General features: G+C 42.0%; 1 protein-coding gene across 1 annotated transcript; it reads right to left on the bottom strand.

Annotated features, from left to right (window-relative positions):
* On the bottom strand, nt 1-1,860 carry mip2a (Macrophage inflammatory protein 2-alpha). The gene is given in 4 exon segments (NM_001141422.2): nt 1-464; nt 773-859; nt 1,106-1,238; nt 1,592-1,860. Coding segments are annotated over 4 exon segments (294 nt in total). The 5' UTR covers nt 1,656-1,860; the 3' UTR covers nt 1-454.
* Between the last annotated feature and the right edge of the window lie 14,616 nt (nt 1,861-16,476).

Consider the following 16,476-nt stretch of genomic DNA (forward strand, 5'->3'; position numbering starts at 1 on the left):
ACACATTTATTGTAATTGAATAAGATTGGAAGTTTCAACATGATCCAACAGTTTAATATGAATAAATATGCAACAAAATAAATGTAGCAATAAATATACTGAGGTTTGCATGAATACATTCGTTTGAGGGTCAAGTAGGATGTGACGTTATTCATTACGAAATCATTCCAATACAACCGGAATGCATGTAAATCTCATAATTTGATTATAACAATGAAAGAAAAACACTTAATAAATAAAAATAAAATATAAGTTTAGTACATAGTACTTGGTTGTATATAAGAAACCGACTGTCTATTCACTTAAAAAAGTCATGCCACTCTAAATCTAGTACTGTATTTCAACCTGGATAGAAAATGATAGAATTCAGCCTATCAATCTTATAAATACTTATTTGGTTTGTATCTTACAACAGTTCAGAATCCCAGAGTATTCATGGAATGATTCCCCCTCTTCATTTGTTGCTGTTGAGGAAAATAAAAGATTATGTTATTACAATATAATCGACAATGTCAAGTTGATTCAGAACTTTTTGTGAAGCTAGATAAGAAAATTCCCCAAGCTTAGGATAATGAAAATTTAAGAAAATGTCACTTGAACCTAGACATATTTCTCTCAGGTGAAGCAAGTCATGCTGTATTTGCTGTATATGCTGTATTTATGACATCATTTTGTCCAATCAAACTCTTTGTTAAATGACAGTCATCCTATTTGTGTTGTTTTACCGGGTCGGTTTACATCCTTAGGCCGTACGAGTTTATATTGTACTTACTTGGCCAGCATCTTCTCAATGACCCTCTTGACCCAAGGAGCGCTGACATCCAGACAAATCTCCTGACCGCTGTTGCTCAGAGTGGCACTGCAGGACAGACACACAGCACAGTCAGACAATCATGAAACCTGGTAATAACTACATTTTAGTGTCAGCATTAACTAGTGAAATTGGATGGTAGTCAGGGAGTAGGACTGATTAATTGAAGTTATATATTTTTAAGTTAACGTTATATAGTAACCACATTTAATGTCAACATCATATAATAGCCATATTTTACAGTAAACATTTGCCAGTGTAATAGGACTATAATCAGGAAACAGCAGGACTCACATGATCTCAGTGTCTCTGCAGTGGGAGCTGGGAGGGAACATCTCCACCTTCTTAATGAGTTTACCAATACGTCTGCTCTCTGTCTCAATGCAGCGACATCGCAGGTCAGCCCCCACGCCTCTCAGACTCATCCCTGTTAGAGGTAAGAGGTCAAGGGTCAGGGGTAGAAGGAATACACAGGCATCCACCGGGATGACAAACACACTTGATTAGTTAGAGAGAGGGAAAGAGAGAGAGTCATCCACGCATGACTGTAAGTTTCTCTGGATAAAAGCATGAGTTAAATGGCATATATAAAGTATATATACAGTATATATTTCATATATAGAGAGAGATATGCAGATTTATTTGTATGTACAATAAGATACAAGATTCAGTCCAGTATATAAAGGTAAATAGTAATCCTACTGCTCATAACCATTATATTCATGTCCATTGGTGTCAATGCATTGAGTCAGAGTGATGTAGGTAATAATATAAACTCACCCTCAGTAATGGTCAGGAGGGCCAGGAGCACAACGACAAGGCTGGCTGACATTCTGATGCTCATCTTGGAGTTACAGATGATCCTACTAGAAATCCTCTAATAAAGTCTAATGGTGTTATCTAGCTGGTAACAGGTATTGTAAAGTATTTTATTGTTATATCTTTCTCTCTTTGTCAGTCCAGTTGCAAGTTCTTTCTTTCTTTCCTTCCTTCTCTGTCTGTGGTGAGTTTGAATCTGCCGCTGTGAGAGACGCTTTGTCTGCCACTGTGAGGAGAGAGCTGTTTTAAAGCCAACTTCTGGAAATGAGTCATTGTGGCATATGGAAGATTGTGAAATCTGGGATTTGGTTGACTTTGAGGGCTTATTGAGGCAAGGATTTTCTCCCTTTAACCCATGAGTGACAGCAAGACACATTGACTTGGTACCGGTAACCTCTGTATATAGCCTCATTATTGTTATTTTATTGCGTTACTTTTTTATAGATTTTATTTTTTACTTTAGTTTATTTAGTAAATATTTTCTTAAGTCTATTTTCTTAAAACTGCATTGTTGGTTAAGGGCTTGTTAGTAAGCATTTCAGGGTAAGGTCTACACCTGTTGTATTCGGCGCATGTGACAAATGAAATTTGATTTGATTTAGATTTATCAATGAAACAACCTATGTCACGGCATACAGATGGAATAATGCCAAGTTAAAGTGTTATGAAATTTTATGAAATGCTTGAGTTTTGAATGCATTGATGATTCTTTACTAAACAGATGTCTTTTTTAAACTATTCATATGAGTAAAGTGCACAGCGCTATATTACTCACTGACAACTTTGTATTAACACCTATAAGATGAGTACACTGGAATCCTAACTGACATCGACTAATAGAGCATTTGTAATGCAACCTAGCTGTGGGCAAATGGCTGAAATATGCGTATTGTGTCACAAGACATTCGTCACACAGGATGGAAGGTTTCAACAAAGAATCATCATCGCCAGTGATTAGGCTCACTGGATCACAAAACTTCTGAACCTAACTATGATATGAGGGCCAGTAGTTTCCCTGACAGCCTGGCCACAGACCCTATTTATTTTACTCTACCATTGAATGGGGCATGATATACTGTATGTTCGCTCACCAACTGTATGATGGGGAGTTTCAATGAAGACATAGTAGGGAAAAGCAGGCAGACAACACAATGCTTGAATTTAATCCAATTTAATCAAATTCAATAATCTTTTATTAAAAGTACTACATTTTATTGCAGGTAGGTGTCACGACTTCCGCCGAAGTCAGCTCCTCTCCTTGTTCGGGCAGTGTTCGGCGGTCGACGTCACCGGCTTTCTAGCCATTGCTGCTCCGTTTTTCATGTATCCATTTGTTTTGTCTTGTTCCCTGCACACCTGGTTTTCATTCCCCAATCAATCTACATGTATTTATTCCTCTGTTCATCATGTCTTTGTGAAAGATTGTTTGTGTTACGTGTTTATTGTTGAAGCACTAGACTGGTTTGTTTTTTCCGTGGTATTTCACGAAGATGTTTATTGCTAAACATAAATCTTGTGACTGTTTTGCGCGTTTTGCACTTTTGCCTCAATAAAGTGTGTGCCTGTTCACAAATCTCTGCTCTCCTGCACCTGACTTCACTACCAGTACGCACACACCTGACAGTAGGGCTACTTTACACCACCCGGGCCTCTAAAGCTGACTGATGTTTTATTTTAAAAAATAGGCCTACCTAATAACACTTTAAATCATCATCTCTGTGCATGCTTTACACCGAGTATAGAAAACATTAAGAACACCTGCTCTTTCCATGACATAGATGGACCGGGTGAATCCAGGTGAAATCTATGATCCCTTATTGATGTCACTTGTTAAATCCACTTAAAATCAGTGTAGATGAAGGAGAGGAGACAGGTTAAAGAAGGATTTTTAATCCTTGAGACAATTGAGATATGGATTGCGTGTGTATGCCATTCAGAGGATGAATGGGCAAGACAAAAGATTTAAGTGCCTTTGAACGGGGTATGGTTATAGATGCAAGGCGCACCAATTTGTGTCAAGAACTGCAACACTGCTGGGTTTTTGACACTCAACAGTTTCCTGTGTGTTTCAATAATTGTCCACCACCCAAAGGACATCCAGCCAACTTGAAACAACTGTGGAAAACATCGGAGTCAACATGGGGCAGTATCCCTGTGGAACGCTTTCGACACCTTGTAGAGTCTATGCCACGACGAATTGAGGCTGTTCTGGAGGCAAAAGGGGGGGGGTTCCTAATCTTTGGTATACTCAGTCTATGTCACAATCTCTGTCCACACTTTAAATGCAATGTTCTGTTATAAACATTACATTCACTAAAACAGGAAGTGACAAACAATACAATTTAAGTAAACATTGAGTAACTGAAATTACATTCCTCCAGACAGGCAGGGTGCCAGAGACTCAGCTTGCCGTGGGAACTAGACACATGGGAAATAATTAAACATGAACCAACACATCTGGCCCGTACAACTACGACATCACACCATGTATGACCATTCAGCCCCATCTATGAGAGAAAGTGTGTCTTTAAAAAAAAAGTTATAAGATTGATGGGGTATTTTATATAAACTCAGCAAAAAAAGGAATGTCCCTTTTTCAGGACCCTGTCTTTCAAAGATAATTCGTTAAAATCCAAATAACTTCACAGATCTATATTGTAAAGGGTTTAAACACTGTTTCCCATGCTTGTTCAATGAACCATAAACAATTAATGAACATGCACCTGTGGAACGGTCGTTAAGACACTAACAGCTTACAGATGGTAGGCAATTAAGGTCAAAGTTATGAAAACTTAGGACACTAAAGAGGCCTTTCTACTGACTCGGAAAAACACCAAAAGAAAGATTCCCAGGGTCCCTGCTCATCTGCGTGAGCGTGCCTTAGGCATGCTGCAAGGATGCATGAGGACTGCAAATGTGGCCAGGGCAATAAATTGCAATATCCGTACTGTGAGACGCCTAAGACAGCGCTACAGTGAGACAGGACGGACAGCTGATCGTCCTCGCAGTGGCAAACCACGTATAACAACACCTGCACAGGATCGGTACATCCTAACATCACACCTGCGGGACAGGTACAGGATGGCAACAACAACTGCCCGAGGTAGACCAGGAACGCACAATCCCTTCATCAGTGCTCAGACTGTCCGCAATAGGCTGAGAGAGGCTGGTCTGAGGGCTTATAGGCCTGTTGTAAGGCAGGTCCTCACCAGACATCACCGGCAACAACATCGCCTATGGGCACAAACCCACCGTCGCTGGACCAGACAGGACTGGCAAAAAGTGATCTTCACTGACGAGTCGCGGTTTTCTCTGACCAGGGGTGATGGTCGGATTCGCGTTTATCGTCGAAGAAATGAGCGTTACACCAAAGCCTGTACTCTGGAGCGGGATCGTTTTGGAGGTGGAGGGTCCATCATGGTCTGGGGCGGTGTGTCACAGCATCATCGGACTGAGCTTGATGTCATTGCAGGCAATCTCAACTCTGTGCGTTACAGGGAAGACATCCTCCTCCCTCATGTGGTACCCTTCCTGCAGGCTCATCCTGACATGACCCTCCAGCATGACAATGCCACCAGCGAAACTGCTCGTTCTGTGCGTGATTTCCTGCAAGACAGGAATGTCAGTGTTCTGCCATGGCCAGCGAAGAGCCCGGATCTCAATCCCATTGAGCACGTCTGGGACCTGTTGGATCGGAGGGTGAGGGCTAGGGCCATTCCCCCCAGAAATGTCCGGGAACTTGCAGGTGCCTTGGTGGAAGAGTGGGGTAACATCTCAGAGCAATAACTGACAAATCTGGTGCAGTCCATGAGGAGGAGATGCACTGTGGTACTTAATGCTGCTGGTGGCTACACCAGATACTGACTGTTACTGTTACTTTAGATTTTGACCCCCCCCCCCCCCTTTGTTCAGGGACACATTATTCCATTTCTGTTAGTCACATGTCTGTGGAACTTGTTCAGTTTATGTCTCAGATGTTGAATCTTGTTACGTTCATACAAATATTTACACTTGTTAAGTTTGCTCAAAATAAACGCAGTTGACAGTGAGAGGACGTTTCTTTTTTTGCTGAGTTTAGTTCACATATTTTGCTGCAATGCATGTGCTATAAGTAGGGACATTTGTTTTTTTCTGACCTTAAAGTGACCTCACTGGGAAAACTCAGTAACTGATAACAGAGGGATCGTTTAAGTGGTGAGGCAAAAGCAACTGACTGTAGACAAAAGTCTACGAGTGAAGTCAGCAACGTGCATTTGCAACAGTTAAAAGTTGGACACTATAGGGACAGGTCGACATTTACTGGGGGGAGGGTAGTGCGTTTTTTCCTTGGTTTACATTCACTCTCGTCGTATTTTCCCTATAAACAATGGCTTGACTTACTTATTTATATTACACTAATAAAGTTTAGAAACGTTTCTGAAGGTTTGGTATTGTGTGGTTATTGTTAAGCTTTAGCTACTGCAGGCCTATGATATGAAGGCGGTGCGCCCCAGCTCTCCTGACCCGGCTCTCCAACTGACTCAGACAGTTGAACTTGAGGTGAGGAAGTCTGTTTCAGGCCTACCAGAGTTACTCCTATATTTTAATCTATATAATCTAACAATATAATGCTTATCTTTATAAAAATATTCGGATAAAAAATGTACGAATTAGCCTCCCTTTGCACGTCTCTATCTGTATAGCTGACGCAGGAGCCATTTGACATAATGAAATGCAGGTAGGTGTTGTAGCATGCCACCGGCATATCTCTCTCTAACTCTCTGGGGTTAGGCCTAAGCTTCTCTTCCTTTATATATTTCTACATAAAACATTCTCCATTCAGGCTGCAATGGTGTCGATTTACTCTCTAACTCGATTTAATGACGAGTAGGCGGGGAAAAAACAGGGAAAATATGAGTCAGTTTGGTGGCAACACACCACTGATGGGAAAATTGGCAAATTTTCTTTATGTGGATTTTATAATATTTGCATGAAAATCTGTCATCAATTGGATTGATGTGGTTTTCCAACAGCAAGGCTCCGTGCAAAATGGCAGTGTTCCCATTGTTTACAAAAGTTTTTCTTTATTAAGTCCAAATAAACATGTCTCCAATCCCCATATTACACACTCACAAACTTAAATATATATGTGTACATTGTACAATCAATTGGTGTGAGAGAGAACCTCAAATATCACATTAATTTGTACATATCCACTGTATACATGAATTGCAGCAAAGTTGGTTCCTATTTTAGTCACATTTTTGGTCATCCTATCATGGGTCAAACAAAAACGCCCTAATGATTGGTTAACAATAGAGCGTCACACAATGCAGGCGATGGCTGCGTTCAAAATATGATCCCTTTTGATCAAATGATTTTTGTAACGTTCATGCAGTCGACATGTAGGACAATTTATATCCCCATAATGCAACACACTTTGAAAGGACTTGACAAAAGTGATCCGAACGTGCCCGGACTTTTTTGCTGGCCAGGTCATGTGATCAGAAAAAAAGGTAAATCACAAACATAACTTTTCTGTGAATCCCAAACCACCGCCTCGTGGGCGTTCTGTTGTCACGTGTTGCTGAATTTCTGTGGGTACTTCCAGAGAGTGGTGAGGTGATAAGTAAACCCATCAACCTCAGGACACACTCGTGATGCAATTCTTGTTTCACTTTTAAATAATAAAACGAGCATGCAATTCAAATGTACAAATCCCCCTGTTGTTTTACAAAATATAAACCTCAATTTTTATTTATTTAACCTTTATTTAACTAGGCAAGTCAGTTAAGAACAAATTCGTATTTACAATGACGGCAGAAGGCAAAAGGCCTCGTACGGGGACGGAGGCTGGGATTAAAAATAAAATTAAAATATAGGACAAAACACACATCACGACAAGAGAGACACCACAACACTACTTAAAGAGAGACCTAAGACAACAACATAGCTAGGAAGCAACACATGACAACACGACAGTCCACAGTCCGGAACCTCCTGAGAAGGCCCACAGTCCGGAACCTCCTGAGACGGCCCACAGTCCAGAACCTCCTGAGACGGCCCACATTCCGGAACCTCATGAGAAGGTCAACATTCTGGAACCTCCTGAGAAGGCCCACAGTCCGGAACCTCCTGAGAAGTCCCACAGTCCGGAACCTCCTGAAAAGGCCCACAGTCCTGAACCTCCTGAGAAGGCCCACAGTCCGGAGCCTCCTGAGAGGGCCCACAGTCCAGAGTCTCCAGCGACGGTCTGTGGTCCAGAGTCTCCAGCGACGGTCTGCGGTCCAGAGTCTCCAGCGACGGTCTGCGGTCCAGAGTCTCCAGCGATGGTCTGCGGTCCAGAGCCTCCAGCGATGGTCGGCGGTCCAGAACCTCCAGCGACGGTTGGCAGTCCAGAACCTCCAGTGACGGTCGGCGGTCCAGAGCTTCCACCGATGATGTCGGATTCGCAGGATGAGAGGGTTCGTCGTCCTGCACCAGAGCCACCTCCTATGCTGGCGGATAAGCAGGATGAGAGGGTTCTTCGTCCTGCACCAGAGCCGCCACCGACACTAGACACCCACCCTAATCCTCCCTTTTTTTTTCTTCAGGTTTTGCATTCGGAGTCCGCACCTTTGGGGGGGGGGGGTACTGTCACGTCCTGACCATAGAAAGCTTTTATTTTCTATGGTAGAGTAGGTCAGGGTGTGACAGGGGTTTTTTCTTGTTGTTATTTTCTATGTGGGGTTCTAGTTTATTTTTACTATGTTTAGGTCATTGGTGTGATTCCCAATTAGAGACAGCTGGTAATCGTTGTCTCTAGTTGGGGATCATACTTAAGTAGCTTGTTTTTCACTGGGGGGTTATGGGATATTGTTTATGTATAGTTGTATTATAGTCACGGTTCGTCTATTCTTTATTTGTTTTGTATTTTGCATTACGTTTCACTTCATAATAAATTATGTGGAACGCTACTCACGCTGCGCCTTGGTCTGATCATTTTTATGACGAATGTGACAGACCCAAAACAACGACGCCGAAAAGAGAGACTCGAAGGGGTCTTCTAGTCCAACTTAGGAGCCGCGCACACCACCAACCGCTTCCGAGTATATTACTCACTAATGTTCAGTCCCAGCATAACAAAGTAGACAAGATACTGTCGGAGTCGGTCCAGCCATCTGGATTCTCAGTTCATCGCGCCGACAGGAATAAACACCTCTCTGGGAAGAAGACGGGCGGGGGTGTATATTTCATGATTAACGGCTCATAGAGGAACTCAAGTCCTTTTGTTCACTGAACCTAGAATACCTTACAATCAAATTATCACAGCCGTGTATATCCCCCCTCAAGCCGATACCACGATGGCCCTCAAGGAACTTCGCTGGAGTTTATGCAAACTGGAAACCATATATCCTGAGTCTGCATTTATTGTAGCTGGAGATTTTAACAAAGCAAATTTGAGGAAAAGGCTACCTAAATTCTATCAGCATATCGACTGTAGTACTCACTCTGGAAAAACACTCGACCATTGTTATTCCAACTTCCGGGATTCATACAAGGCCCTCCCCTGCACTCCTTTCGGCAAATCTGACCACGACTCCATTTTTCTCCTCCCTTCCTATAGGCAGAAACTCAAACAGGAAGTACCCATGCTAAGGACTATTCAATGCTGGTCTGACCAATTGGAATCCACGCTTCAAGATTGTTTTCATCATGCGGACTGGGATATGTTCCGGGTAGCTTCCGAGAATAATTTTGACGTGTACACTGAGACGGTTAGTGATTTCATCAAGAAGTGTATAGGAGATGTTGTTCCCACTGTGACTATTAAAACCTACCCTAACCAGAAACCGTGTATAGATAGCAGCATTCGCACAAAACTGAAAGTGCGAACCACTTCATTTAACCATGGCAAGGTGACTGGGAATATGGCAGAATACAAACAGAGTAGTCATTCCCTCCGCAAGGCAATCAAACAGGCAAAACATCAGTATAGAGACAAAGTGGAGTCTCAATTCATTAGCTTTCTTACAAGAGACGTATGTGGCAGGGTCTACAGACAATCACAGACTACAAAAGGAAAACCAGCCACGTCGCGGACAAAGACATCTTGCTTCAGGACAAGCTAAACACGTTCTTTGCCCACTTTGAGGATAACACAGTGCCACTGACGCGGCCAGCTACCAAGGACTGTGGGCTCTCCTTCTCTGTGGCCGACGTGAGTAAGACATTTAAACGTGTTATCCCTCACAAGACTGCCGACCCAGACGGCATCCCTAGCCGCATCCTTAGAGCATGCGCAGATCAGCTGGCTGGTGTGTTTACGGACATATTCAATCTCTCCCTATCCCAGCCTGCTGTCCCCACATGCTTCAAGATGGCCACCATTGTTCCTGTACCCAAGAATGCAAAGGTAACTGAACTAAATGACTATTGCCACGTAGCCCTCACTTCTGTCATCATGAAGTGCTTTGAGAGACTAGTCAATGATCCTATCACCTCCACCTTACCTGTCACCCTAGACCCACTTCAATTTGCTTACCGCCCCAATAGGTCCACAGACGTTGCAATCGCCATCACACTGCCCTATCCCATCTGGACAAGAGGAATACCTATGTAAGAATGCTGTTCATTGACTATAGCTCAGCATTCAACACCATAGTACCCTCCAAGCTCATCATTAAGCTTGAGGCCCTGGGTCTGATCCCCGCCCTGTGCAATTGGGTCCTGGACTTCCTGACGGGCCAACTCCAGGTGGTGAAGGTAGGAAACAATCTCTCCACTTTGCTGATCCTCAACACTGGGGCCCCACAAGGGTGCGTGCTCAGCCCCCTCCTGTACTCCCTGTTCACTCATGACTGAGTGGCCATGCATGTCTCCAACTCAATCATCAAGTTTTCAGACGACACAACAGTAGTAGGCTTGATTACCAACAATGACGAGACAGCATACAGGGAGGAGGTGAGGGCTCTGGGAGTGTGGTGTCAGGAAAATAACCTCATGGGTCATTTTAGCCCATGTATCGAACAGAGACTGTATGATAACAGTGTCAGAGCCGTAATGCCATCGTTTTATTATGTGGTCAGTCATGATTAATCTCAGAACTCTGGTAAATTAGAAAATAGATCAAGTGTAAACTCTGGGACAGCCAGTGCCTTCATTGATTACACTAGCATCGTCAGGCCTCAGCACATATACAGTTGAAGTCTGAAGTTTACATACACCTTAGCTAAATACATTTAAACTCAGTTTTTCACAATTCCTGACATTTAATCCTAGTAAAAATTCCCTGTATTAGGTCAGTTAGGATCACCACTTTGTTTTAAGAATGTGAAATGTCAGAATAATAGTAGAGAGAATGATTTATTTCAGCTTTCATTTCTTTCATCACATTCCCAGTGGGTCAGAAGTTTATATACACTCAATTATTATTTGGTAGCATTGCCTTTAAATTGTTTAACTTGGGTCAAATGTTTCAGGTAGCATTCCACAAGCTTCCCACAATAAGTTGGGTGCATTTTGGCCCATTCCTCCTGACAGAGCTGGTGTAACAGAGTCAGGTTTGTAGGCTTCCTTGCTCGCACACACTTTTTCAGTTTCAGATGGCCACTCCAATACCTTGACTTTGTTGTCCTTAAGCCATTTTCCCACAACTTTGGAAGTATGCTTGGGGTCATTGTCCATTTGGAAGACCCATTGTGACCAAGCTTTAACTTCCTGACTGATGTCTTAAGATGTTGCTTCAATATATCCACATAAGTTTCCATCCTCATGATGCCATCTATTTCGTGAAGTGTACCAGTCCCTCCTGCAGCAAAGCACCCCCGCAACATGATGCTGCCACCCCCGTTCTTCACGGTTGGAATGGTGTTCTTTGGCTTGCAAGCCTCCCCCTTTTTCCTCCAAACATAACGATGGTCATTATGGCCAAACAGTACTAATCTCGTTTCATCAGACCAGAGGACATTTCTCCAAAAAGTATGATCTTCATCCCCTTTTGCAGTTGCAAACCGTAGTCTGGCTTTTTTATGGCGGTTTTGGAACAGTGGCTTCTTCCTTGCTGAGCGGCCTTTCAGGTTATGTCGATATAGTACTCGTTTACTGTGGATATAGATACTTTTGTACCTGTTTCCTCCAGCATATTTACAAGGTCCTTTGCTGTTGTTCTGGGATTGATTTGCACTATTTGCACCAAAATATGTTCATCTCTAGGAGACAGAACGCGTCTCCTTCCTGAGCGGTATGACGGCTGCGTGGTCCCATGGTGTTTATACTTGCGTACTATTGTTTGAACAGATGAAAGTGGTACCAACAGACGTTTGGAAATTGCTCCCAAGGATGAACCAGACTTGTGGAGGTCTACAATTTTTCTTCTGAGGTCTTGGCTGATCTATTTTCATTTTCCCATGATGTCAAGCAAAGAGGCACTGAGTTTGAAGGTAGGCCTTGAAATACATTCACGGGTACACCTCCAATTGACTCAAATGATGTCAATAAGCCTATCAGAAGCTTCTAAAGCCATGACATCATTTTCTGGAATTTTCCAAGCTGTTTAAAGGAACAGTCAACTTAGTGTATGTAAACTTCTGACCCACTGGAATTGTGATACAGTGAATTATAAGTGAAATAAACAATTGTTGGAAAAATTACTTGGTGTCATGCACAAAGTAGATGTCCTAACCGACTTGCCAAAACTATAGTTTGTTAACAACAAATTTGTGGAGTGGTTGAAAAACGAGTTTCAACGACTCCAACCTAAGTGTATGTAAACTTCCGACTTCAAGTGTATCACTGTCAAACTGAAATGGTCCACCCACACAGACAGTGTGGTGAAGAAGGCGCAACAGCACCTCTTCAACCTCAGGAGGCTGAAGAAATTTGGCTTGTCACCTAAAACCCTTACAAACTTTTACAGATGCACAATTGAGAGCATCCTGTTGGGCTGTATCACTGCCTGGTACGGTAACTGCACCGCCCACAACTGCAGGGCTCTCCAGGACGAACTACCTGCCCTCCAGGACACCTACAGCACCCGATGTCACAGGAAGGCCAAAAAGATCTTCAAGGACAACAACCACCCGAACCACTGCCTGTTCACCCTGCTATCATCCAGAAGGTGAGGTCAGTACAGGTACATCAAAGCTGGTACCAAGAGACTGAAAAACAGCTTCTATCTCAAGGCCATCAGACTGTTAAATAGCCATCACTAGCACAGCGAGGCTGCTGTTTACATACACAGATTCAAAATCATTGGTCACTTTAATAATGCCACTTAAATAATGTTTACATACAGTACCTTGGATTACTCATCTCATATGTTTATACTGTATTCTATCTACTGTATCTTAGTCTATGCCGCTCTGACATTGCTCATCCATATATTTATATATTCTTAATTCCATTCCTTTACTTAGATTTGTGTGTATTTGGTCATTGTTGTGAAATTGTTACATATTACTTGTTAGATATTGCTGCACTGTCGGAACTAGAAGCACAAACATTTCGCTACACCCACAACAACTGCTAAACACGTGTATGTGACCAATACAATTTGATTTGATTTGAAAAGGTGTAAAACAAATCTAAATATATTTTATATTTGAGATTCTTCAATGTAGCCACCCTTTGCCTTGATGACAGCTTTGCACTCTATTGGCATTCTCTCAACCAGCTTCATGAGGTAGTCATCTGGAATGCATTTCAATTAACAGGTGTGCCTTTGTTAAAAGTTAATTTGAGGAATTTCTTTCCTTTTTAATGTGTTTGAGCCAATCAGTTGTGTTGTGTCAAGGTAGGGGTGGTATACAGAAGATAGCCCTATTTGGTAAAAGACCAAGTCCATTTTATGGCAAGAACAACTCAAATAAGCAAAGAGAAACGACAGTCCATCATTACTTTAAGACATGGTCAGTCAATCTGGAACATTTCAAGAATTAAAAAAAACCTTCAAGCGCTATGATGAAACTGGCTCTCATGAGGACCACCACAGGAAAGGAATACCAAGATTTACCTCTGCTGCAGAGGATAAGTTCATTAGAGTTACCAGCCTCAGAAATTCCAGGACAAATAAATGCTTCACAGAGTTCAAGTAATAGACACATCTCAACATTAACTATTCAGAAGAGACTGTGTGAATCAGTCCTTCATGATCTAATTGCTGCAAAGGAACCACTTCTAAAGGACACCAATAAGAAGAAGAGACTTGCTTGGGCCAAGAAACATGAGCAATGGACATTAGACCGGTGGAAATCTGTCCTTTGATCTGATGAGTCCAAATTTGAGATTTTTGGTTCCAACCGCCGTGTCTTTGTGAGATGTAGAATCGATGAACGGATGATCCCCGCATGTGTGGTTCCCACAGTGAAGCATGGAGGAGGAGGTGTGATGTTGTGGGGGTGTTTTGCTGGTGACACTATCAGTGATTTATTTAGAATTCAAGGCACACTTAACCAGCATGGCTACCACAGCATTCTGTAGCAATACGCCATCCCATCCGGTTTGCACTTAGTGGGAATATAATTTTTTTTCAACAGGACAATGCCCCAACACACCTCCAGGCTGTGTAAGGGCTATTTGACCAAGTAGGAGAGTGATGGAGAGCTGCATCATATGGCCTGGCCTCCACATCCACCCGTCCTCAACCCAATTGAGATAGTTTGGGATGAGTTGGGCCGCAGAGTGAAGGAAAAGCAGCCAACAAGTGTTCAGAATATGTGGGAACGCCTTCAAGACTGTTGGAAAAGCATTCCAGGTGAAGCTGGTTGAGAGAATGCCAAGAGTGTGCAAAGCTGTCATCAAGGCAAAGGGTGGCTACTTTTGAAGAATCTCAAATGTCAAATATATTTAATTTGTTTAATACTTTTTTGGTTACTACATTATTCAATGTGTGTTATTGAATAGTTTTGATGTCTTCACTATTATTCTACAATGTGGAAAATAGTAAAAAATAAAGAAAAACCCTGGAATGAGTAGGTGTGTCCAAACTTTTGACTGGTACTATATATATATGCCTTGATGACAGCTTTGCACACTCTTGGCATTCTCTCAACCAGCTTAATCTGGAATGCTTTTCCAACAGTCTTGAAGGCGTTCCTAGTTATTATTATTGTTATTATTTTTGCTATTTTTATTGGTACAGGGGCCTACAAAAGGGTGGGGCAGGAAGTTGCCCATCCCTGCTCTAAGTGGTAATTGATGACGTCTTATGTTTTTGAATGTGATGGTGTGATTTTTCATTTATGCCACAAGATGGCGTCATGCTCGCTTTTGGAGAAACGTCTCTCTGAACACACTCAACATGACTAGATATTCTAAATTAGAAATTGCTTTTGGTCCTCTGTAGTTAACATGTGGTTTGACGTCGACTCCTTGGAAATGTGCTCCTTCATAGAGATGTAATATTTCTTTATTTGCCAAAAGCTATTTGAAACTGAAGGCATGGGGGGGGGGGTAAATGTAATAGCACACAAAAAGGCGATAGTGAAAACTCTTGTAAAGCAAAACGTACTGACCTGATGATTTATGAAATTCCAACCTCTTCTGGATCCCTCCTAAATGCAGAGACAGTGAGTCAAGCACACACACTCACTCATTCACAGAACAATACACATGCACACACTTCCCGTTATTTCGTTTCTTACATCACTATTGTTTGGCTCAGCAGTTCGTTAAATGTGGATGAGCTATTACTTCATGATAAACTAGCCTCTCACATTATGCCTGAGTCATTCAACACTGCACTGCCTAGGTTTTAAGTTGATAAAGCTGAATAGGTGTTTATGTGAAATTGACAGAAAACATCCTCAGTCTTTGAAGTGCTAGTCAATATTTCCTAATAAAAAGCATTTGTTAGTCTACATTTTTTGTTTTCAATTTGATCAGGCTTACACATTGAAGGGATATTTTGACAGAATTTTTTACAGAAATATGTAGACGAATGTCTGAAGAATAATAGTTTTAAATGATTTACTGTGTGCGTGTGTTTGTGAGTGAGAGAGAGAGAGAGGCTGGGGTCTGAAGAACAAATGAATGGAACGCCTATACTTCAAATTACTAAAAAGTTCCTCAGCAGATGAATTTAACTTGGGTTTAGCTCTATTTCTCGGTAGGACTAAGCTGCTTTAAATATAATTTACGATGTGATATGACGACGCAATACAACTTTTACGCGACAGCATCATCTTTTATGTCGCATCTAATAACAATATCCGATGGGGCGTTAACTTTCAATTGTTTCTTATAATGAATGAACTGTCATTTAGCCAATAGGCTATCTCAGTATAGGGCCTTTGTTGGTTTGATCATTTCCATCTCTGGTTTCTCAACGAGACATTTCAACGAGAAAAGAATAATGTTTCTCGTGCCAGCTATTGTCATATTAGCGCCATATCTGTGGAAATTCAGACGAATTTCTATTATTTTCCGTTTTTGTTATTGAAACCACACAACGCGTTTTTCCGCCACGGCATTGGACCTGTTTCCAATCTGAAGACATGCGTGATGAATTTGGCAAATCATCTGCAGCTTGTCGGTAACGTAGCCCACCCACACCAGCCCAGTCGCCCGCTGCCCTGGGGTATCAATAGGAAATGTGGAAATCCCAACAAAGGACTAAATCATTAAACATAAACAACCCAGGGCCTTCCAACAATACAAAAGTGCCCTCCGCTTCTGGCATTCCTTTTATGTATTGGCAAGTGCAAATCTATTACTTTCAGCATAATACCAGTTTATTCTCAGTTGGCTATTAGGCCTATATAAAAGGCAATTTAACGGTGTCATTACGGACTGTTATATGTTTAAAGGTGTGTGTTTTCAATTGAGTAGCAGGCCGATGGTTTCCTTGTTCATGAGAAATAAGCCATATCAATTACATTTTTTTCAGT

The sequence above is a fragment of the Salmo salar genome, chromosome ssa03 (assembly GCF_905237065.1).
Source record: "Salmo salar chromosome ssa03, Ssal_v3.1, whole genome shotgun sequence".
NCBI lineage: Eukaryota > Metazoa > Chordata > Actinopteri > Salmoniformes > Salmonidae > Salmo > Salmo salar.